The sequence below is a fragment of the Vicugna pacos genome, chromosome 13 (genome assembly GCF_048564905.1).
Source record: "Vicugna pacos chromosome 13, VicPac4, whole genome shotgun sequence".
Lineage (NCBI taxonomy): Eukaryota > Metazoa > Chordata > Mammalia > Artiodactyla > Camelidae > Vicugna > Vicugna pacos.
Window position 1 is genome coordinate 60,994,337 of NC_132999.1, and position 24,212 is coordinate 61,018,548.

At 43.4% G+C, this 24,212-nt stretch overlaps 1 protein-coding gene and 1 long non-coding RNA gene across 8 annotated transcripts in view; one reads left to right on the forward strand and one right to left on the reverse strand.

The window, feature by feature from the left end:
• Nucleotides 1-1,603: 1,603 nt before the first annotated feature.
• Nucleotides 1,604-5,623, reverse strand: LOC140700812 (uncharacterized). 4 transcript variants are annotated; one of them, XR_012079524.1, is made up of 4 exons: nt 4,761-5,623; nt 4,145-4,363; nt 2,235-2,378; nt 1,604-1,768 (listed from the first exon to the last, which is right to left on the reverse strand). It is a non-coding gene; the product is annotated as an uncharacterized lncRNA (long non-coding RNA). The 4 variants fall into 4 exon arrangements; XR_012079523.1 differs by having other exon boundaries at nt 4,752-5,623; XR_012079525.1 differs by lacking the exon at nt 4,145-4,363.
• Nucleotides 5,624-5,881: 258 nt separating this feature from the next.
• Nucleotides 5,882-24,212, forward strand: part of CLSTN1 (calsyntenin 1) — a 66,723-nt gene continuing 48,392 nt past the window's right edge. For 3 of the 4 annotated variants that reach the window (XM_072975444.1, XM_072975443.1, XM_072975445.1), the window contains exon 1: nt 5,883-6,216. In XM_072975444.1, the coding sequence (XP_072831545.1) occupies nt 6,126-6,216 (91 nt within the window). In that variant the 5' untranslated portion in view covers nt 5,883-6,125. Of the gene's footprint in view, nt 6,217-24,212 lie in introns of all 4 variants that reach the window. The other variant, XM_072975442.1, reaches the window with a different exon arrangement.

Sequence of the window (24,212 nt, forward strand, 5' to 3'; positions counted from 1 at the left end):
TCTCCCTGGAGACCTGGTCTAGTCCTTTCCATCAGCACGTGTGTGCAGACAGCGCACATCACATTTGGCTGGTGTGCCCTCAGAGGGACCACATTTGCCCATATGTTCTCTTTGTGTGTGTGTGTGTGTGTGTAGGGTGTGTGGGGTGTATCACTGGTGCTGCTGAATCAGACAGCCACCCCCTCCCCTTCACGACACGCAGAAACGAGTGGCTCGTGTGCCTCCCCCGGGTGCCCATCCAAAGAGAGGAGAGGAGAATGCAGTGTGTTATCTCTGGGAGGGAGGATAAGCAGGAAACCCCAATCCTGGTCCCTTTTGGGGGTGGACAATCCAGCTGCCTGGCTTCTGTGTGAAGGTGAAGTTTTCCTTCTCTGTAAAATTTCACCAGCCAGAAATAGCTGATGCTTCATGTGTAGCAATTCTCAGTTCCTTTCCAAATGAGAGCCATGGAAAGCTTTAGAGAGAGCCTGAATCCTACGGCCACAACCTGATTGTTTGGAGACCACGGGAATGCACCTTCCTAAGTCAGGGTTTCTGCTACTGCCGATGAGGCTTAAAGCTCCAAGCCATGGACAGAAATGAACAGCTGATGTTGTGTGTTGGTTCCTCTATTTGTCATATTCACCCAGCGAGGCGGGCACTGGCTTATCTCCATTTTACAGATGAAGATACAGAGATTGGAGAGGTGAAGCCCTCACCCAAGGCCACAAATGGAGAAGGTCACATAACTGGCCAAAAATACAAAAAGGCTCACTGCTGCGCTCTTTGTAAAAGCAGAAGACTGGAAACAGCCCATCATTAGGGGACTGACGACATAAATCCCAGTACGTTCTCTACTCACAACACTTCTGACCCCAAATGTGTGGCTTTTCCACACCAAGCAAGTCTCTAATTCTCTGTGGACATCAACTGGTGTCCTACAAATTAAATTAATTCTGATAGTAACTCCCTAGAGTTAGTGCAGACCCCACGGACTAGGGCTCAACCCCACACTGCCACCACTTCACGTGCAGATTGCAAGGAGGGGGCCCCCAGGTTGCCCACACTTCTGTCTGACTTGGCTGTGACCCCTTTTTAGTTTCAATAATTTGTCATAATGGCTCACAGAACTCAGGAAAACACCTTACCTTTCCCAGTTTATTACAATGGATATTATTAAGGACCCCATGAACAGCTAGATGAAGAGGTACCCTAGGTCAAGGAAGACCATACCCTAGGTTGAGGTCTGGAACGGTCCCAAGTGCATGAGCTTCTTTCTGTTCCTGAGCAGTTGGGGGTGCACCACCCTCTTGGCAAGGGGATCTCTTCACTGGTCCAGAAGCTCGCTGGATCCTACAGTTCAGGGATTTTTATGGAGGCTTCATTATGAAGGCATGATTGATTATTAACTCAATTTCCAGACCCTCTCTCTTCCCTGAGGTTGGAGGTGAAGTGGGGCTGAAATTTCCAAGTTTCTAACCATGGCTTGGTCTTTCTGGTGACTGACTGTCATCCTGAAATTATCTTAGAGCCCACCAAGAGTCACTTCATTAGATCAAAAGATGCTTCTATCACCCAGGAAATTTCAAAAGATTTAGGAGCTCTGTGTTAGGAACCGAGGACAAAGACCAAATATGAATTTCTTAATACACCACACAAGGGAGTACCATGCACCCATGAAAAAGAACGAAGACAATGTTTGTATACTGAGATGGAAACATCTCCAGGATATTTTATTAAGTGGAAACATCAGGATACAGAAAAGCTGGTGTGATATGCTTCTTTTTATCTAAGAAAGGGAAAAGAAATATATTTGAATATTTACTTGTATTTTTAAAAACCCCACAATGGAAAGATAAACCAAAACAAGACAAAATGATAATCTTTAAGGGCGGGAGGGGATAGGAAAGAACAGAAAGAATGGAGCCTCTTGCCTTCTAGATTTGACTTTGGGCCCATGCAAATATTTCATATAACCATACAACAAGATGAAATTAGAATTTTACAGAAGCGAAGGATGTGGGTAGATACGGGTTTAACCTGGGTCTGTCCTTCTAGAGTCCCTGCTGTAAGCAGACACTGTCTCACTCCTCATTAATTAACACTTTTAACAGCAATGGAGTGACCTAGCCTGGCCACCAGAAGGCAGAGATGGGGCCAGACTTCCCTGCTGCTTTCAGGGCTCCAGGGGATAGCCCTGGAGTGGGTTTGCTCCCAAGCACATCATTAGGAGAGCAGCCACAATGATGGCTTACCCGCCTCCAGCTCAGTTCCACGAACACAGGTCAAGCAGTATATGCTGTGTGAACACTGATCACGCATCCACCGGAGAAGGGCTTGGCTTCTGGCAAAGAGGTTCCTACACGAGTCCTTGTTTCACTCCCACAGCAGCTCTGCACCTGGGAATGAACAACCTGGTGAGGTACCCAGCTTCCATGCTTCATACAGCTGGAGGGTCTGGCGCGGTGGAACAGGTTAGTTCCAAGCTGTGGGATCCCATGCAGAGCTTCCTTCCTTCCTTTCTTTCTTTCTTCATCTGGGGCATAATTTCACGCAGCAGGTAAGGCACTACTTGGGCTCAGACGTAAAACTGAATCCCAGGTATCCTCCCTTCTAGCCATGAGCTCTTGAGCAAATTTTACTTTATCTGGAATAATAAAAGTACCTTCTGGAAAGAGTTGCTGCAGGCATCACTGATATGTCACTTATAGGTACAGAGGCTGTTTTTATTAGCAAACCTCATTTTGAAAGATGCAGCACCATGGAAATTCTGTGTCCTCTCTCCTTTGGTTTAGGCGGGCTGACTATACATTCAAAGGTTCCAGTCTTCCTTGGCTGGCTGACAAAGCCACCTCCTCATCCTCCCAGTTGCCCACTGAGGGTGGGCCTGGCTGGTGCCTCATTTCTCCCTGCTCCAGGGCTCCCGGAGCTGCAGCTCCGTCAATATAGCAGGCTAGGTTCAGGCAAGGCCTCTCTCTGTTACCCACAGCCTAAGTCTAGATCAATCCTCATCTCAGGGCCATTTAAAGGATTAGCCAATCCATCACGTGGAGACCTTTGAAAAGTCCCAATATGGCTGAGGCTATTGTCAAACCAACCGGAAACCGAGTTCACTGCATTCCCTGGCTTCCAAGATACTCAAGCTGAGCCCTGCTGCTGGACTAACTCTCTTGGGGGCGAAATCTCAGCGTGTGCAGCTTGCACTGAGCTCGGGGGCTGCCTGCCTGCCCACCTGCCGCTAGACCTGTTTAGATCTCTCTTTCTATTTCTCTAAGGGACAGCCAGGGTGAGAAGATAAAGCGATCAGGATTCCAGACTCCAAAGAGCTTTTGTTTGTGTTTCTTATGGAACTGAATACATTACATTTTCCCTCTTGGCATCAGTTTATTGACTCAAAACATAGTTCTGAGATTATACCTTTCTGATTTTATGTTTTGTAAATCTCCAAGGTTGCTGGAAACCTACAGGGTGTATTTTTTACCCTCTTGAGATATGATCTCCACAATAAAAAAATCTAACACAGCAATTCATTTAGTGTATCATGGAGTGTTTATTGAGTACCTACTGTGTGTTCAGCAGTATACCAGGAGCTCAGAAGCCTCCTGGGGAAGAGAAAAAACCACCATATGTTTAGACCTACTGTATATCAGTCTCTGTGAGGCACTTTAATTGCATCAGCCATTGAATTCACAACTCTAGGAAATAGGTATCATTAACCCATTCCACATGTGAGGAAAGATTTGGAAGGTTCTTTAACTCATCTAAGGTCATTTGGAGTAGCAGGAGCCAGAATTCCCATCCAGTGCTGTCTGACTGTACTACACGGGTCCTTCCCACTACAATAGTGTGGAGGAGAAAAGGACACACATGGATTAGTTAACCAACAGCACAAAGCAGCAGATTACCAAGCCTGGATTGTCAGGTTAAGAGCATGTGGGTTTGGGGGGGAGGGCCTGATAGTCAGGAGGACTTCCTGGAGGCGGCAGCCCAGAAGTGCACTGGTAGGACCAGAGGCTCAGGGCAGTGATAGGGGATGGTGTGCCATGTGATGCTGGCCCTGGGAAGGAATGAACTTGATCTCAGAGAGTGGTGAGACATGGGGCCTAAAGTCAGCTGGGTGGGACCCAAGGATGGAGTATGGGAAGCCCAGCAGAGCTGTCTGGACCTGATGAGGTGGCAGCAGGGAGCCACTGGGAGCCAGGTAGGGCCTGAAGCAACAGCAACGCCTGGAGAGGATGACTGCAGTGCTGGCTAGAAGGAGTGGGGGGCGTGGCCTGGAGATGGCAGGAGCCAGGCAGGTGTCTCGGAGTTTAGCCCTCTTGGACCCAGATGGATGTGCAGGGGGATCAGAGGTGGAGTCTTCAGGCTTTGGTGGAGGATGCCTCTGAGAGACAAAGGACGGGAAGGAGCATATTCCATCACAGATGGCTTTGAAACTCCCCCCAAGGTCACATCATGCCTCTGTGCACTGCTGTTCAAGGTCTTCCTGTGGCCTCTAGGATTAAGTCTGAATCCCTCAGCTTGCCACTGAAGGCACCTCACAATGGCCTCAACCTACCTTTCGGGCTCTTCACCCATTATTCTCTTAAATGAGTCCTCTGCTTTCCTAAATGAGTCCTCCTCTCTCCACAAACTGAGTGACTCACTTTCCTCCCAGCCTCTGAGACTGCCCACCTCCTTCACCCCACTCGAAGCTGGTCTCCACAAAGCCCACCAGCCAGCCAGACCCTCTCAGCCAACATAGCCCCGGCAATCATTGTGCAGTGAATCACCTCTGATACCTCTCCTAGCAGTCTTGAATAATTAACATGTTGCTGTTGTTTAACTTTTGCTGTGGGTATCTCCCTAATGCTAGCATCCCGTTCTTGAGGGCTGATCTTTTTACAGCAGTTGTCTCAACTGGGGAAGTCATTTCGCCTTAATCTTCTTCTCTGCAAAATGGAGCCAATAAAATGTCTGCTCATAGGGCACTGTGCCTGGCACTCAGGAGACCATCCATGACAATTCTGGTCCTTTCCTCTAGTGTGAGGCAGCCCCAGGGCTCCCAGAGAGCCCCAGGACAGGAGGAAAGAGGAGGACCCAAAGGCCCTGAAGGGACCCTTCTTTATCCATCCCGATTTCTGCATTTCTAAAGGACCGTTAGCATTACACTGAGCTCTAGAAAGGGCACGTGCACAATCTGCTTTTAAAAAGCCACAGACGGATTTCTTCAGCAAATGGAGAAATCCTGAGTTACAAATTCAGGACGGTTTTCTTGGAACAAGCAAGCCCCCTCCCAGGGCTGGTCCCACTGCAGCACGTGCTGCACAGCCCTTGACTGTTTACAAAGCGCGTTTCGCTGACCTCGTCTCCTTGAACACCTTTCACACCCCGCAAACTCCTTCTCATCACCTCCACTTGGCAGAAGAGGACACCGAGGTTCTGGGAGGCGACGTGACTTGCTGCAACTGGCACAGGGTGTTGGCGCTCAGCGGCCCTGGGCTGCACCCTGCAGCGGGGTCTGCACTCCTTGGGGGTGGGGTGGGAAGGGGAGAAGGGGACGGCGCGGGATCCAAGGTACCCATCGCCCCGTTCTGGAGCCTGGGAGCTCGCGTCGGAAATGAGGAGGTGATGCTCTCGGCTGCGGCAGCGGACAGGGGGTGCAGTCCCCGGGGCCTCTCCCACCCTCTCGGAGCCCCCACCCCGGCCCCTGCCCTCCCCCAGCGCGTACCCGCGGGCGCGCGTTCCCGGCTCCGCCTGCGGGTTCTGAGGCGCGCGCGCGCCCCCCATCCCCACGCCCCGCGCGCTCCCTCGACCGCGCGCGCGCGCCGCGCCGCCGTCCCTTCCCGCCCCTCCCGCTGCTCCCCTCCCCGCCCCTCCCGCCGCCACCCCGCCCCCGGCCGGGTACCCTCGCCGGACCCGAGAGAGAGCGCCGCCGCCATCTTAGTTGCTGCCGCTGCCTCCAGCGAAGCACTGCCTCCGCCGAGGGGAGGGCGCCCGCGGCCCAAGCGCGCGGCCCAGCGTCACGGCGGCGGCTCCTCCTCGGACCCCGGTGCTCGCCGCGGCGCCAGACAGCCGGCCCCGGGCCGCCAGAGCCTCGCTCGGCGCCCCGCGCGCGTCCCTGCCGCTCCCGCCTCGGGCCGGCCGCGGCGCCGGGAGCCGGAGCGATGCCGCGCCGCCCTGCGCCCTCGCTGGCCCCGGCCGCCTGGCTGCTGTTGGTCGGGCTGCTGTGCGGCGGCGGGGTCTGGGCCGCGCGAGGTAAGCGGCGGGACCGGGTCGGGGCGTGGGGAGTCGGGTTGGGGCGCGGGGACCGAGCGCCGGGAGCCGGGTCGGGACGCGGGGTTCGGGCCGGGCGCGCGACTCCGGGTCGGGGCGCAGGAGGCCGTGGACGCGCGCTGCAGGCGCCGGAGGGGAAGCCAGGCTCCGTCCCGGGCGCGGCACCAGGTCTCTGGTCGCCCCCATTGCACCCGCTCCCGGTGGTGGCTGCGCGGGTCTGGGGGGCTGTGCAGACGGGCGGAAAGATCGGTCCGCCTTCCTTAGCAGCGCCCGCGGGCTAGGGATGCAGCCCCCGGGTGAGATGCCGTGTACGTGTGTTGTGTGCTTAGATGTGCATAAGGCTGGGGGTGCACGCACAATTTTTGGTGTGTGCTTACATAAGAGCCCACTCCTCCGCATGCCTTCCCCAGATCTCGATTATCTGCTGCTGCACCGCGGACGCGGCATCTTCGCCCTTTTCCGCCTCCTTCCAGGGTCTTTTTGAACGTCTGTTTTAAAACGAGGCGAGGCTGAAACTTCTTGCTCCCCTCCCACCTTTTCACCCAAGGGTGAAATTGTGATGAGGTTTACGACCACGGTCTCACCCTGTGTTGGAAATCTTCCTCTGCTTTACCCTCGACGCCTTGGTGCAGTTTTTCTGACGGTAATTTAGATCGTGCCAAAACGAGAAACCCGTCTTTGGTTCCTTAGAGCCTAAATTCTTTTATGGTTACTTGGCAAAAATTTGTTAGTGAATCAGTTGTTTCGTTGTTGTTGTTTCAACCTTCAATCACTTAACCTTGTAAACGTTACACGCTTTCTGATATTGACTGATCTTGCCAACGAAAAGCTTACGCATTGCAGATATATGCTTCCGAGTGGATCTTGGAATCGTAAACATTTTCCTCGGCCTTAGAGCAAAGTAAACTAAGTGTAGTCTATAGAATCCTTGGACCTATTCTGATTTTTTTTTAATCAGAAAAAAATTTTTTTTGGTGGAGAGGGCTGATGGAAGGCCAGACGAAATGGTCATTATTTCAGTTTGGCAAGCTTTTAAAAAATTGTCATTTTCTCCTTCTGGGCATGACATATCAAGAGAAGTATGGTGTTCACAAGTTAAAGGGCAGGAGAGGCAAATGCTTCTTTTGTTCTGTGTTCGTTTCTTCACATCGAAGATGATAGACTTTGAATACTTCTTTCATTTATTTCATTTCTAACATTCTTTTGACTCTGTCAAATTCGGATCTTAGTCACTAAATATCTGATTGCTGTCAGTTTGATTTTTAAAAGTTAATCAAGCTGTTTGGCATGTTCTTTCTGGATGTGGGCTGGAGTAAGTAATATATCCAAGAAAAAAGGTCAAAGTTTGCTTCTCTTGGGGAAAACCCACACAGTTTAAAAATATGTGCTTGGATTGGGCATTTTGGCAACAGTTCCAGTATATTTAGTTTAGTTAGTGATAATATTTCTTGTTAAATATCCGTATTTTCTTAGGTTTGTCCATTCACCTCCATTTGCTTTTCATCACTGAATTAACAAATGGGCTAGTTAATTAGCCTATTAGCATTATTGGGGTACTTAAACAGCAGAGAGTTCAGCCATCAAGCATCTTCGTTATGGTGGACTAACAGAAATCTTAATGAAAGTCATGCCGAGGACTTAAGTCATTTGTAATTTGCTAACTTTCTCTAAGCTTTTCTTGGTGCATTTGAATTCTTGGTCTTCAAAATAAAAACACATTTTAAACATCAGTTATTCTGTTGCATTTTTTTTCCAGCTTGCAAGTTAGAAAATGTCTTGTGAATGTTACATGAAATGTTAATAAAACGATTTCACTTTGAGGTGTTACATGTAAATTTTGTATGTAAATAGGCATTTTGTGGAGATACTTTCTGTGGGCTCATTTAAAAGATGATCTTTTCAACTAATATCTGAATTTTTAATCCTGTAAGACAGTGTGACATTGTGAACTGCTGTTCATACTCTAGCTACCTCTAATAATAATGGGGTAAAGATAACGTGTAAACTGCTGGAGAGAATCTAAGGTTTTGTAATATAAATTCCACTTAAATTTTAATTAGTTATTTTATGGAGAACCCTGGATTTCACTTTAATTGTAGCCATAGTTTTAAAAAACAAACAACTATTAGGAGAAATCTCCTTGGCATGCCCTAGGCTGCTTTGCGTCTCTCCAGTCTGTCAATGATCAGAAAATAGAAAATTTAATAGGGAAAGTAGAAAGCTTATATGAATATTAAATAAAAATAAATGCACTCCTACAATGCATTCCAATGCCAAATAAATGATATTCACTGTTATTTTCCTGTTTGCACACAGACTTCTCAGTAAGGTCTCTCTGAACCCCAGAGCCCTCCCTCCGCTGCTTCACTTTTTCTTTTCTCCATAGCACTTACCCCATTCCAACACACTCTGCTATTTACTGATTTTGTTTATTGCCTGTCTCCCCTCACTAGAATATACCCCGAAATGGAAGGGTATTTGATCTGTTTTGTTCACATATGTATCCGATCACCTGTACACAGTAGGCACTCAGTATTGTATGAATGAATGTATTAACTATATTCCAGTTTAGGCAGCATAGAGTTTTTACATCCTAATTTTGACCTGACAGATAAATGTTATATACTGAAAAAGCATTACAGACATAAAGTATAAAGCAACTTAAATTCTACAACACGGATATAAGAGCTCACTAGTGTATAATTTTTCAAGGATTCATTCTGTTGATTGCAGTGTTGAGGATATGAGATCATGAACGTCTGTATCAGCCTTTGAAGGCTGTAGCTCTGTGGCTAACGCTTTGAGTTCATTTTTCAAAAATACTGTAATTCTCAGCTTTTTTTTTTTGAAAATGCTTTTATTTGTTACCTTGTTTTTCAGAAGCAACATTGAGGAAAATGTCATTTTACTATAGACTTCAATATGATACTTAACATTTTTATTGCTGAAAGTAAATATTATTTATTTCACATAAGAGACCTATAACTGCTACGGAAATAATAAAATATTAATAATTCTGAATATGTTCCAATTTAAGAGCTGTAACTCAATTAACTGGAATCCTCAGTTAACTGGAATCCAGGTTTTGGCTGCAGACTATTTTTAGAGAAAAAAGCATTAAAACCAAGCAGTTCCCCAGAAATTCTTTTTCAAAAGGAAGATTTAGGCATTCATATCGTACGCTATTTGATTTTGGAGCCAAAAAAAGCAATTCAGTTTTAGGTATGATGAATATGACAAATAAATGAAATTTTTATGAAATAATGGTAACATTTTTGTATTGAAATTAGAAAATGCTGTCAGTCCATGACACTAGTTTTAGGACTTGGTTAAGCTTACTAAACCAATTCTTAATGTTTAAAATCAGGAAACTGGGGGGTGTTAGATTTTTAAGACATGGCAAAAAAAAGGCTTGAATTATTTTTTATTATTGCTTTCGAAGGCAGGAAAACAATATTTTGGTAGAATTTTCATTTATAAGAGTTGAAACAAAGTGGATTTGGTTATCCTGAAGATCATCCAGAGTCATATTTCTCATGCATTCTGAGTAATTAAGGTTTTAGATTATTATGCTTTAAAAAATACATGTTGCTTTTTCTGTGGTCATGATTTGGTAAGAGCAGAGGTCCTTAAGAAATACATCTTTTATAAGTGAAATTCAAGATAGTGGTTTGTGATAAAATACAGATTTTAGTAGAGCTTCAGGAGTATAGATTCAAGGTTGGTGGAAATAATTTATACAGTGTCATGTTCTTCCACTGTTAAAAAAAAGAAAGCCTCAGAAATGACATTTTGACACCAGTAGAGGCTATGCAAAGGCCAGAGTTAGGAACCTTCAAACTATGACAGTCCCCCAGCCCCGCATGTGACGCTGATGCAAGGTACCCAGGAGCACCTAGGGATTGGGGCACAGCATTCCGTGTTCCTGATTTGATAGGTCCTTTCTCCCTTATGTTTTAGATACGTTTTTGTTCATTTTCGCATTTAGCTGTAGGATGATATTATTTGATTAAAAATTTCCACAAGATCTGCTGCTAAGGTTTTTTAGTTTTAAAATTCTAGGCAAAAGATTCAGTTACTTCAAAGTAATTCAATTTATAACATCTTAAAAACCTATAAAAACACATCTGAAAGTTAACTTCCTTCCATTCCAGAACCCCAGTAAGGAGGTATGTCTTAGCCGACTAGGGGAGAATTGTGTTTTTCTACTTCACCTTTGGTTAGGCATGAATATGTTTTGGACCACTCTGATTCTCTTGTGACAAGAACTTCTATAAAGTCTGCTACTTTTCAAGTCTACCTTGATCAGTATTTTTTTGAACTTACTGTTTTAGGGCCAAAGAAGACTTTCTTTTCCTACATCCACTCTTTTTTAATGTTTAAAACAGGTTTATTGAAATATAACTCACCATAAAATTCACCCTTTTAAAGTATGCAATCCAGCGATTTTAGTATATTCACAAAGTTGTGCAACCACTATCAATGTCTAATTTTAGCGCATTTCATCACCTCCCCCCCCCAAATCCCATATCCTTAGCAATCACTCCTGATTCTCCCCTTTTCCCTATCCCCTGGTGACCACTAATATACTTTATCTCTATGGACTTAACCTATTCTGGACATTTTATATATATAGTATATGGCCTTTGTGACTAGCTTCTTTCACTTAGCATGATGTTTTTTCAGAGTTCACCCATGTTGTTGTGGGTGTCAGTGCTTTTATTCCTTCTTATGGCTGAATAATATTTGCTATAGAATGAATGTTTGTGACCCTCCAAAATTTGTAAGTTGAAACCTAATCCCCAGTGTGATAGGATTTTTAGGTGGGGGCTTTTGGGAAGTGATTAGGTGATTGAGGGTGGGGCCCTCATGAATGGGATTAGTGCCCTTATAAAATACTCCAGAGAGTGCCCTTGCCACTTCAGCCACCAGCAGACACAGTGAGAAGATAGGTGGCTGTCTGTGAACCAGGAAGCAGGCACTCACCAGACACTGAATCTGCTGGCACTTTGCCCTTGGATTTCCCAGCCTCCAGGACTGTGAGAAATAAATTTCTATTGTTGGTAAGCCACCCAGTCTGTGGTATTTTGTTATAGAGCCCAGACAGACTGAGACAATATTCCATACTGTGTGGCTAGACCACATTTTGTTTATCCGTTCATCGGTTGATGGGCATTTGGGTTGGTTCTCCACTTCGTGGCTGCTATGAATAATGCTGCTGTGAACGTTAATGTGCAAGTTTTTGTGTGGACATACATTTTCAGTTCTGGGTATGTGACTGGAGTGCAATTGCTGGGTCTTAACAAATCTGTGTTCAACATTTTGAGGAATGGGCCGAACTGTTTTCCAGTCTGCATTCACTTTTGACTTCCATAATCACTCCAGGAACATTTTTCTAATCAGATACGTATCTCACAATTGTTTTAAGAATTTTCTTATGACAGTTTTAAATTGCTGATTTTTTTCCTACCCTAGGGACAAATTGACATTTCATCCAGCCAACTCCTTCCTTCCCCACTCTCCCTTATCATTTCTACCCAGGATCTTAGACTTTGAGTTGAAAGGAACTTCGAAAGTTCTGTCTTCTGCACTTCCTAAGAAATAGGCGTTTCCTCACACGTCCCTGACATTTGATCATTCAGCTGGGCATTTGTTAGCTCGCAAAAAGCAAAACGTTTCTTCAAAAACATTGTTTTCTTCAAAACATTGTTTGGGATTTCAGTCAGCTTTCCTTAGGACTAAATGTTATCCATTCTTCAAATCTTTGCAGGCATCCAGCCCTGCGGCTCTTTGTTTTTTGCTGCCTCTCACTTTAAGAAAGGCTGAGAGCATCTGTGACCCAGTGTCTATCCCTGAGGCCCTGATTTCTGCCCGTGATCTGAGGAGTCAGCTAGTACAATGCTGCAGACCCAGTGATTGGGGACATCCCCCCATCACAGAGTAAATATTTAGTGCTTAATCTTATGAAAGAGACTGTAAGAAACACTAGGATTCTTAAACTGACATTTCTTCATTCATTACATTTTTGCTATGCTAATTGGCTAAAAAGGACTTTGTTAAAGCAAATTATTTTGTCTGATCCTTTGATTTATTCTTTAATTAACTATTCATTGTTTACCCTGTCTTCAATCATAGTATAAAATGCTTAGAAATACGTCTTTAGATTGAAAGTGAATTTTAATATGGTAAAAATGGATGTGATCTTTATTTAAGTATAATGAAGACATATTTATTCCGAGCTCTTCCTAAACCTTAAAAATATTTTCTTGATACAATACTTTCATTTTAAAGACCACCAAGGGAAAAAAATTTGAATGTCATAAATTCCTTTTATGAGGTTGTCTATTAAAGTGGTTTTTAAAGAGCAAATTTTATTCCATCTGAAATGCAGAACCCAGTCACACTGAATTTTGCATATTTCAGACATAGTTAATGATGAATATTGATAGGACCAGCTGCATAATCAAAGTGTGGGGCTCCTTTGTTCAAAAATTATTAGGAATTTCAAGATGGCAGCGGAGCATTAAACCAAGCGTGGAGCCCCGCACACCCAAGAAACTGGTCCTGAGTATTGACAGACTTCACGTGGCTGGAGTGTAAACAGAATGTGGGCCTGACCCTGAGATTTTAGCCAGAGCCCTGGGTCCTCTGGGTACCCTCCCCATGAACCAGCGGCACAGCCCTCCTCAGCACACCACCCACTGGTCCCGCCCCCTCCCTGGAAGATTTTTGTTCTTTAGTGGCCTCAGGGTGGAGGCTACAGCTCTTCTATGCCCCCCCCCCGCCCCAGCACCTGGTGAAGGACAAACTGTACAGGGTTCACAGTAGGCAGTGAGAGCAAGTGGTAGAGTCTAATTGAGGAATAGGGTCACTTGATTTGAGGGAGTAAAGCCTTTGCGCCAAGGAGATTATGTTTACCTTTAAAAAACCTTGACTAATTCATGCATTTCCTGTTACTCATGGAACTAGTAACAAGGATAACAGAAGTAATTAAAATTCTTGGATGATCCCTAATCTGTTTTTTGCTGTGCATTTCAAACATGTATCAGAGTAGCTAGTAAGCAGCAAGATGCACCCACTGGCTTGAATTTAATTTTCTCCCCAGGCCACATTCACTCTGGGCCACAATTTTTAAGACCAGTGGGAGGACTGAAAGGTAGGCAGCAGCCATTCACGTATTTGTGTTTCTCCTGGTATTTCTACTAATGCTGTGTGAGTGGTAGTGTCCTTGATAATCCTGCAGCCTGAATTATAAAGCCCTAAATTGGCAGTGTTTCTGGTCTTGCTTCTGAGTTGTTTGTAAATATCCATTAATAACTGCCCATGATTGCTGTATAAAGCATTTCATTTGGCAAGAGTTTTAAAAAGCGCATGCCCGAGTGTACAAAGCGTTCTCCTGCTTAATTAAGAGAAGCAGCTAATAGGTATCTCACATTCAAAGCCTAGAATAGAAAATGAATTAAATGCTTTTTAAATGTGAAATCTGACATTTCAAAACATTTTCTAACTGGAGGAAGATGTACCATCGTGATCGTTTAATAACATAGCCTCTCTTTCCCCGTAACGGCGACTTCAATTAGTAATAACTGTAGCGTTAGTATTTGATGAAGTGTTTTAGAAAGGCCATAAATGCCAGTAATTAGTACATATTTTCTTACTCAGTTGATGATGTTTATTAACCCCACTTTCCTCTAGAATTATTCTTTCTGAATATTGAAAGGTTTGATACGTTTACCAGTACTTTAAAAAAGTAATGCGTACGGCAAGTATGTCTTCTTTGCACTTTTTTTCCTTTTCTATTAACATAGTGTATGCTTACATGGTTTTCAGTTCTGATGGACAGAGGGAAGCCGGGGCAATGAGAACGCAAACATGGCCACTTAGGGCAGGCTTTGGTTGTGTAGACCTGAAGGGAGAGGGCTAAAAAGGTTTCTCAAAATTTCTGTTTTATCTTAAAACTCAGCTCAGGAGTGCAGGAGAGCAGATAGGAATTTGGAGCAAAAGCCTTGCCTTGGAACAGAGCAGTCCTGACTGTACCTTCTTATCTTTTGGAAACCCAAGTAGAGACAAGTAAACTGAGGCGAGCTGGTGCCACAGGCAGTGATGGACCCTGGACACCAGAGAAACCCCCAACTGTGGCTAACAAAAGTTAGTCCATGTCTGGTTCCAATCAGATTGAGCTCTTTTCTCCTGAGACACTCAGGCACATTTTATTTCTCCGTGCCGATTCCCTGGGTCAGGGAACTCACTGCAGCCGAGGCTCCTTGACTCCCTCAGCTCCGCGCCGCCTGCCAGTGCCTGTCCTTCAGCTGCCTTAACCCAGCTTCGTCGTGATGTATTGTCTCCTGGGACCCATTTCTGATTCCCAGAGGACCTGAGAAGGCCATTCGTATCGCTCTGTTAGGAATTGAGATCGGGACTCAAGTTTTATTTTTCCCCTGGAAACATGGTTACAAACTGCTTATACTCCAGAAGTGATCATCACTAACCTGTTTGACCCATAATGAATGAAAATCAGGCCAATTTTGCAGTAAAACACGGCACACACACCATTATAATACTAATAATTATCTAAACCAGCGATGAGGTACTAGGTGAAGTTTTGTGGTAAGCAAGTCTCAAAGTTGCTTGAAAGATTTTGTGAGGAGCGTCAGCCATGATCAGCCATTCCTTGAGGAGCCTGAAGCAAGAGAAAGGCCGAGAAGGAGGAGCCTGATGATCTGAGTGACCTAACCTGTGACAGGAACTGGGGGTAGTTTGTTGTGATCTTGAAAAGGAAAAAAGGCAGCAGAAGAGAGGAGACAAATCCCCTGGTGCCCAGTTGCTCCAAGAGTCTGCAGTGGAGGAAGAGGCCGAGGTGCGGGAGAGGCATTGGGGGTGGGGGCGTTGAGGGAAGGTGGATGTGTGTGGCAGGCCCTCTGCAGGCTACGTGTTGACCACGCCAAGAACTGCTTGTCTGTGCAGGTCATCCCTTCAAGAGACTACTTACTGATGTGCCTCATTTAAAGGAATGACTCATGGTCCGATGGACTGAATGTTTTTCATCAAAGAAAATTTTACCTAAGAATTCCTGTTTAAAACCTTGCTTTGACTTTTCCAAGTCCCTGAATCTATATGAATTCAGTTTACTCCTTTGTAGAATTATTTTGCTAAATCAGATGTAAAAAAATATATTTTACATAACCCCTCAAAATTTTTTTTTGAGAGGAGTAGATTATTTATTTGTTTATTTATTTTTTAGAGGTGGTACTGGGGTTGAACCCAAGACCTTGTGCATGCTGAGCATGCGCTGTACCATTTGAGCTATACCCTCCCCTGCACCTCTCAAATTCTTGATTGGATTTGTGAGTGTCATTTCCTGGAAGTCATCCTTTCTTTTTTTATTTTTTAATTGAAGTATAGTCAATTTACAATTGTTAATTTCATGTGTACAGCATAATGTTTTGTCATACATATACATACATATGTTTGTGAATTCTAATGGTAATGGTAAAGGATCAGCGTGAAGGCTTCCTCTTCACACTGATTATATAGGATAAGTTGGTCTCTAAGGCAGTGTTTTTCAAAGGATGTTATGTGGATGGATGTTATTTGGTAAAAAAGGGTCTGTTAGTCACCTAAGTTTGGGAAATGCTGTTAAACAGTTTTCGCGACTGTAGGACTACTCGGAACCTTTAGTGTAGTCATGTGTGTTGAAGAATTGCCAAGGTATCATCAACTAACTTGACCATGGACTTGTCTGGGAGCATGTTGTGGCACCACTGTTCCACAGAACGTACTTTATATTGCTGCTCCAGATTCCCCATCCACACCCCCACTGTAGAAAATGGAAAATATGGTTTACTACAAAAAAGAAAAAGTTAAAATGACCTAAAATACTGCATTTATGAGATCATGAGTCTTAACACTTGTGTATTTCTAGATTTTTTTTTTCCCATGTAAAAATTTATCTACATAGGCAAAATTTTAAGGAAAATGAGTTCATTTCATACTGGGTGTTTCATAACTTTCTCAGTGTCATTCATTGAACATTTGTCCCAGGTGTGGTGGGTGTAATAGTCTACTAGAGAGATGTAACAGGATCTATTTTACTAGTCCTTAGGGATTTCCAGACTCTGGCTCAGAACCCCTGTGCTCTCCAAAATTATTGAGGACATCAAAGAACTTGCACTTAATGTGGGTTTTATCTATCAATATTTGCTCTATTGGTAATTAAACTGAGAACCTGTTAAAATATTTATTAATTTATTTAAAATAGCAATAATAACCCATTTGATGGTAGTGACATCTTTTTTAATGAAAAATAACTACATATTCCAGAACAAAAGCCGGTTTAGTTGGAAGACTGGCATTGCTTTACTTTTTTGCTAATCTCTTTCATGTGGGCTTAAGAGAAGGCACTGGGATTCTGCATCTAACCAGTTGCAATCTGTTATTTGGTTGAAGAAGATGAAGAAAATTTGGCCTCACACAGGCACATAGCTGGAAAAGGGAAGCCTTGAGACCCCCTGAAAGGATCTTGGGGACCTTCCGAGAGTCTTCAGACCACATTCTGATAACTGCTGCTTTAGGGCAGTGGTTGATACTGATGTCAAAATACAGTGGGGGATATGTCACCAGTCATTTGCTTCTAAATAACAGTTGAAGTAGCAAAGCAAAGCTTGCAAGTGATTTTTCTTAAAAAAAAAAAACAACAAAACAGAAATTAGGGTTAATGTACTTACTCCTATAATCATGTCTCTTGCTTACATTGTCACTTGCTTTCTTGAGTGTATTTTTAGAAATTTTTTTCATTCTTGAGTATACAGATGGGGGGACCCTCACTACAGACCTGGATTTCCCTGCTGTGTCTGTCCAGCACATTCTGCTGCAGTAAGGGGCCCTCGTAGGTGGGCAGTCAGTACCTCCATGTGTGGAATCAGCATCTTGTGTGCTTGTGGGCTGTTGCTTTGGTTTTCTTTTTAATTTCACGACAGGACACAGTCTTAATAAGAGGAAAGACAGAAATAGGTGAAAAGTATAAGCAGGTGTTAAGTAGATGTACGAGTAGATGTTAAACTCAGATTTATTTAGGCTTTTTCTTTTTTTAAAAATTGATGTATTGTTATTCTTTTTAATTTAGGGTGAGGTAATTAGATTTTTATTTATTTATTTGAATGGAGGTATTGGGGATTGAACCCAGGACCTTGTGCATGCTAAGCACACACTCTACCACTGAGCTCTGCCCCCCCCCCCCCCGGGCCTTTTCTTTGGTGGTGTACACTTATGCATATTGTTAGTAATTTCTGTAGAATGAGATCTGGGGAAAATTGTCTTTTTTTTTAAAAGTTCAATACTTAAAAAGGTTACTATCTTTGTTTTTCCTGACAAGATGGCCCTTTTGAGACTTCTACATGGCTGATTTCACTGTAAAAATGTTTTTTATAACTACCATGATGAAAGAAGTCTGTTTGTTTTATTTTCCTGAAAAAAAATCTTCAGGGATTTTCTCAGAACCTGGAGTACAGTTGTGCATGGATGTGTACGTTTGTCTTGGTGGAGAGTGTTTGTTTTGGTGTTTCCCTTGATTACCAGTGAGCTTGTTCTCAGCTATGTTACATTTCATAAGTCTGGTTTCCCCTTGAGGGGTCATCTAATCCTTTCTCCCCTTTTATAATAAACTCCTTTACTTTTAAAATCTGGCACTTTGTCTTCCCGCTTAAATAATCTCTTGTTACTTGTATATCATTGCATTAGAATGTTAAGTACCTTTAAACCACTCAATTTTAAAAAAGTCTCCTAGTGTATCTAAAAAAAACCATGTGAATTAATGTGGCTAGAATTCTAGAAAGGAAGGGATTTTAGAAATCATTTTGTTCAGTCAGCCCATTTTCCTGTAGAGGAAACAAGTGGAGTTGTGTTGTCAAGATGATGTTTTCACAGCTCAGAATGTGGAAAGTAGGAAACAGTGGAGAACAGTCAAGAGTATCTTTAACCCCGTTTCTTTCTGTGATAAATAGTGTTCAGAAAGCATACGTTTGGGTCGCTTTGTTATGAACCTTTCATGTGCGTGTTGAGTCAGGAAAGATGATGAAGTTGGAGTAGAATTTTAAAAATTCTGAAGAAAGGCTCCATTATATTAACAAAGTTACATCCCTTTAAATTTTGTAGCACTTTTTTATTGGTGTCTCGGAAATTTGCACACTGTGCTCAAATCAGTTTTGGAGTTGACAAGAGCTTTAGAAATGATCTGGTGCAGCTTTCGGTGGTCTCTTCTCTATCATGGGTCCTGACATCAGGTGACCAGTCCCTCCTGAAAGTCCTTTAATCAGGAACTCCTTCCATTTCGGAGGGCAGCCTTCATTGTCAGAAAGTCCTCTATCTTAGTCCTGCCTCTGATCCCCACAGAGCAAATGCTGGCGCTCTGGGAGCGTGGTGGGTGGTGAAGAACGTGGACTCTGCAGCCAGATGACCAGGATGTGAACCCGGCTCTGCTTTTCACTTGCTGTGTGTGCCCCAGCAGGCGCCTTAATCTCTCTGTGCTTCAGTTTCTTCATTTGTAAAAAGGAGGTAATAGTACCTGTCTCACCAGGTTGCTAGGATTAAACAGATTTTGAAAGTGTTTAGAACAGTAGAATATATACATCATGTGTTTGCTCTTTTATTAACTCAATTCCATATAACCCCCTCTTTTAAATTGAGGTGAAATTCACACAGTAAAATGAACATAGCATTTTAAAAATTTAATAAACTTTATTTTTTAGAACAGTTTTAGGTTCATAGCAAAGGTGAATGGAGAGTACAGGCCCCACGTGTGCACAAGCTCCCCCACTGTTGCTGTCCTGCACCACGGTGGTACGTTTATTACAACTGAGGAACCTACACTGACATGCCATTGTCACTCAGAGTCCACAGTGTAAGGTTCACTCTTAGTGTTGTGCATTGTCTGGTTCTTGACAAATGTGTGATGCCATGTATCCAGCACTGTAGTATCATACAAAATTGTTTCACAGCGCTAAAAACTTTCTGTCCCCTTCTGTCCCTCCCTCCCCTTGAACTCCTCGTGACCACTGATCCTTTTACTGTCTCTGTAGTTTTGCTTTTTCCAGGATGTCATGCAGTTGGAATCGTACAGTATGAAGCTTGTTCAGTTTGGCTTCTTGTGCTTAGTGATGTGTTTATGTTTTCTCCATGTCTTTTCATGGCTTGATAGCTCATTTCTTTTTAGCACTTCTAGTACTTTTTAGCACAAATATTCCATTATTTGGAGGCACCACAGTTTATTTATCCATTCATCCCCTGAAGGACATCTTGGTTACTTCCAGGTTTGGGACAATTACGGATAAACATCCACGTGCAGGTTTTTGTGTGGATGTAAGTTTTCTGTTTATTTGGGTAAGTACCAGGGGGCAGTTTTGCCGGGTCACACAGTAGGCGTATGTTTAACGCTGAAAGGAGCTGCCGAAGTGTTGTCCAGAGTGGCTGCAGCATTTTGCATTCCTTCCAGCAGCGAGTGACAGTTCCTATTGCTCCACATCCTCACCAGCATTTGGTGTTACCCGTGTGTTGGAATCTGGCCGTTCTAATGCGTGTGTAATGGTACCGTTGTTTCCGTCCGCGATTCCCTAGTGGTACGTGATGTCAAACATCTTCTCATTGCCGTCCTTCACCTGTATATCTTCATTGATGAGCTGCATGTTCACACCTTTTGCCCATTGAAAATACTGTATTGGTTGTTTTCTTGTTGTTGAGTTCTTTGTGTGTTTTGGATCAGAGTCCTTTATCAGATGTGTCTTCTGCAGATGTTTTGATTAGTGTTAGTGGTATATCTTTCTCTCTCTACTTTTCGTCTATATGTGTCTTTATATTAAAAGTGGGTTTCTTACAGAAAACGTAGTTGGGTGTTGTTTTTTTTGATCTGCTCTGACCGTCTCTGTCTTTTAGTTGGTATATTTAGACCTTTGATATTTAAAGCAATTATTGATACAGTTGGTTTAGTATCTGTCAGATTTGTTACTATTTTCTGTTCGGTGCCCTTGTGTTTTGTTGTTCTTTATGTCTTCCGTACTTTTTTTTCCCTTTTTGTGGTTTTAATGAGTATTTTATATGATTCCATTTTCTCTCTTTTCTTAGCTTCTCAATTATACTTTTTCTTACTTTTGTCTTAGAGTTTCCACTGTACATTTCCAATTAATCCAAGTCCACTTTCAGATAACACTGTTACTACTTCACGGGTAATGCACGTACCTTATGAAAACAAATGATCCCTGAGTCTTCCCTCCTGTCCCTTGTGTCATTGCTGTCATTGATTCACCTATATACAGACGCGTCCAAGAGCATATATGTGCAAGAGCAGACTTACTGGTTAGACCAATTAAAAGTAAGAAAAAATAAAAATAAGAGAAATATTCTATCTTCACTTACTTATGCTCCAGTGGTCTTGCTTTCTTTATGTAGACCTGAGTTTCTGACATAATTTTCCTTCTTTTAACATTTCTTACTGGCAACAAATTCCCTCAATTTTTGTTTGAGAAAGTCTTTCATTCTTCACTTTCAAAGGCTAATTTTGCAGGATACAGAATTTTTGGTGGTTTTTTTTTTTTTCCTTCTTAACACTTTAAACATTTCATTTTGTTCTCTTCTTGCTTGCATGGATTCTGAGAAGTCAGATGTAATTCTTATATTTGCTTCTTTGTAGGTAAGATATTTTACCCTTTCTGGCTTCTTTCAAGATTTTTTCTAATCTCTGATAGTTGGCAGTTTGAATATGACATGCCTAGGTGTAGTTTTGTTGTTTTTTGCATTTATCCTGGTTGGTGTTCTCTGAGCTTCTCAGATCTGTGGTTTGGTGTCTCACATTAATCTGAGGGAAATTCTTTCGTTACTGCTTCAGATGTTGCTCTGTTCCTTCCTTCTCCTTTGGATATTCCCATTTATGCATATGTTACACCTCCTAGAGTTGAACAAGTTCCCAAAGTTCTTGGGTATTCTGTTTCTGGGTCTTTTTGTTTTTTGTTTCTCAGTCTTTTTTTTTTTTTTTTGCTTTGCTTTTCAGTTTTGTCATATCCTCAAATTCAAAAAGTGTTTCCTCAGCCTTGTCCAGTCTCCTAATGAGCCCATCGAAGGCATTCTTCATTTCTGTAGCGTTCTTAATCTCTAGCATTTCTTTATTTTTTCTTAGAATTTTCATCTGTTTACATTAACCATCTGTCCTTGTATGTTGTTTATTTTTTTCCATTAAAGCACTTACCATATTAATCACAGGGTTTCCCATCCTTCCTTCCTGCCTCCCAGATAAGTCCAACTTTCCTGTCATATGTAACTCTGGTTCTGATGCTTGTTCAGTGTCTTAAAAATGTGTTTTTGGTTTTTAGTATGCCTTGTAATCTTTTGTTGAAAGGTGGACGTGGTGTCCTGGGCGGAAGGGTGCCTTTGGTGATGCAGCGGTAGGTGTGGGAGTGGCAGTGTTCTGTGGTCCTGGGATGAGGTCCTGGTCTTTCAGTGAACCTGTGCTCTTGGGCTGTGGACCTCACCAGTGCTTCTTGGGCCCCTCCCATCCTTCAGTGGGACAGGATGGCTGCAGTGGGCTGGAGTTGGTACTTTCCCCTCCCCCAGGTAGATCAGGCTCTGGTAAAACCCCAGTGGGTTAGACTCTGGTTAAAGAGTTAACCTGTTAAGAACAGAATGCTCTGGAGTATTTTCAAATGGTTCCTTCCCCTCTCCCCCTGCTGGAAACACAAGGTGGGGGGGTTTCTCCAGTATTTACGTGAGGACCTGCTAAGGTTCCTGGAGGTAAAATGCACAGAAGTGTGGGAGACCCCGATGACTGGGGCCCCCTGGGGTTTTCAGCCTCAGAGCTGGCCACACGGACCCTCCAGCAATTCGTCAGTGACTCTGGCACTGGCTCCCGGAGGCTTCTGCCCGTGGGTTTCTGCTCTCGTATGTTGTGGTTATCTGTATCACCCTGTCTGTCTCTACCATTTGGGAGGCACCAGTTTGCCCTGTGACCTCACTTCTCTGATGGATCCAAGAAGAGTGGTTGCTATTTCAGTTTGTTCAGCTTTTCACTTGTTAGCATGGAGTGGTTTCTAAGCTCCTTACATGCAAGACGGGAAACCAGAAGTTCTCAACATAGTGTTTTAAGGTGTATAGTTAACTCAGTGGCATTTAGTTATTCACAGTGTTGTACAACCACCACCTCTGGTAGTTCCACAACAGATCATCACCCCAAAAGAAAGCCTCACACCCATTAATCAGTCCCTTGCTACTCCCTCCCCCCCATCCCTGGTAACCACTAATCTGCTTCCTGTCTCTATGGATTTCATTATTCTGAAAATTTCATGTAAGTGGAGTCATACAATATGAGACCTTTTACATATGACTTCTTTCACTTAACATAGTGTTTTTGAGGTTTGTTCCCATTGTAGTGTATATTAGTACTTCCTTTTTATGGCTGAATAATATTCCATCTTATACATAGACCGCATTTTGTTTATCCATTCATCTGCTGATGGACATTTTGGGTGGTTTCCACCTGTTAGCTGTTGTGAATAGTGCTGGCATGAAAATTCATGTATGGGTGTTTTTTTGAGTACCTATTTGCGGTCTTCTGGGTATATACCTAGGAGTGAGACATATGATAATTCTGTGTTTAATTGATTGAGGAACCGCCAGACAGTGGCTGAACCATTTTGCACCCCCAACTCTCCCCTCCCCACCAACTTTCTACATTTCAAAATAAAGCATCCTTTGTTTCTTCAGCTGTTCTTCATGGACATATTTCCAAAATCTCTGCCAGCCTGCCTGGTCTCTTTCTCCGGGTGCTCCGTGGTGTAGATACCGCCTTTCAGACGGGGCAGAGGTTAATAGAGTTCCATTCACAGGAGCGGAGTTGGAGTGGTGTGTGGCCAGTACCCCTTGTCTAAACTTCTCAGACAGACCCCCACGTAGGTGTTGAACCCTAACCCGAGACTGTGAACCACTGTGGGGCTTCACGTCCACCTTCATTATGTTTCTTCTTGCTGCATGGGACCGGCCACTCCATGCTGTCAAGTAGTTTTGAATCCTGACTGCACGTGTCCACCTGTCCATTCAGCTTCATGTCATTATCCAATTCAATGTAAAGACTGAAGAGTGCCAGCCAAGAACGAGCCTTTGACAGGTTACCAGAGATTGGTCCAGGGTTCCCTGGGTTTATTTATCCAATGACCTTTGGGGATGGTCATTGTAAGTCCCCCGACCTTGATTTCCATCCAGTTTCCATCCTGCCGTCTTGTTCTCAGTCCCCAGGAAATGAGGAGAAGCCTTGTCCAATCCGTTTCCGCAGTTCAGTGCACTATTTCTAGGGTTTCAGGCGGGTCGTGGTGAGTAAAGTTTTCACCAGGGCGCTTGGCGCTCCATAAACCGCAGCTCATGTTACTTTTCCAGCTTTCCTCTGACTTTCCTAATAACCCTCTCAAAAGAGGAAACATTTAATACCTTGTGCTTGTGAATAATGTCACCAGCTCTTGGCGATTTTCTTTCCTTCTCTAGAGGCACAAAAACTTACCAAGAATTTTGTCCGTGATCGATGTCAAACTCATTGAAATACAGTTTAAAATGTCCATCATCTTCTTATTTTTGAACCAGGTTATTATATCCTTCACAGATCCCTTAACGATCAACCATGGTGTAGGTTAGCAGTTCCGTCTAAGTTTTCTCAATGTCCTGGGATTTAAAACACCCAGAATAACTTAGGGGAAGTGTATCTTCTTCACGTCTTCCCCAGTCCGGGACATTAATTATCTCATTATTGTATTGGTTCTGCTCTTCCTAATCCAGACCTGCTTCTTGAGAGACTCAGTGGCAAAGTAAGATGGAGATGTTTCATTTTGTGTTTGTCACAAAAGCCTTTACACTTATTTTACAGATGATGTGAGAACGCTATGTAAAAGCAGTTGTCTTGCTCTTGTTAGTATTGTAGGAATGTAAGCAACAAAGGAGCAAAAAGTAGGGGAGCG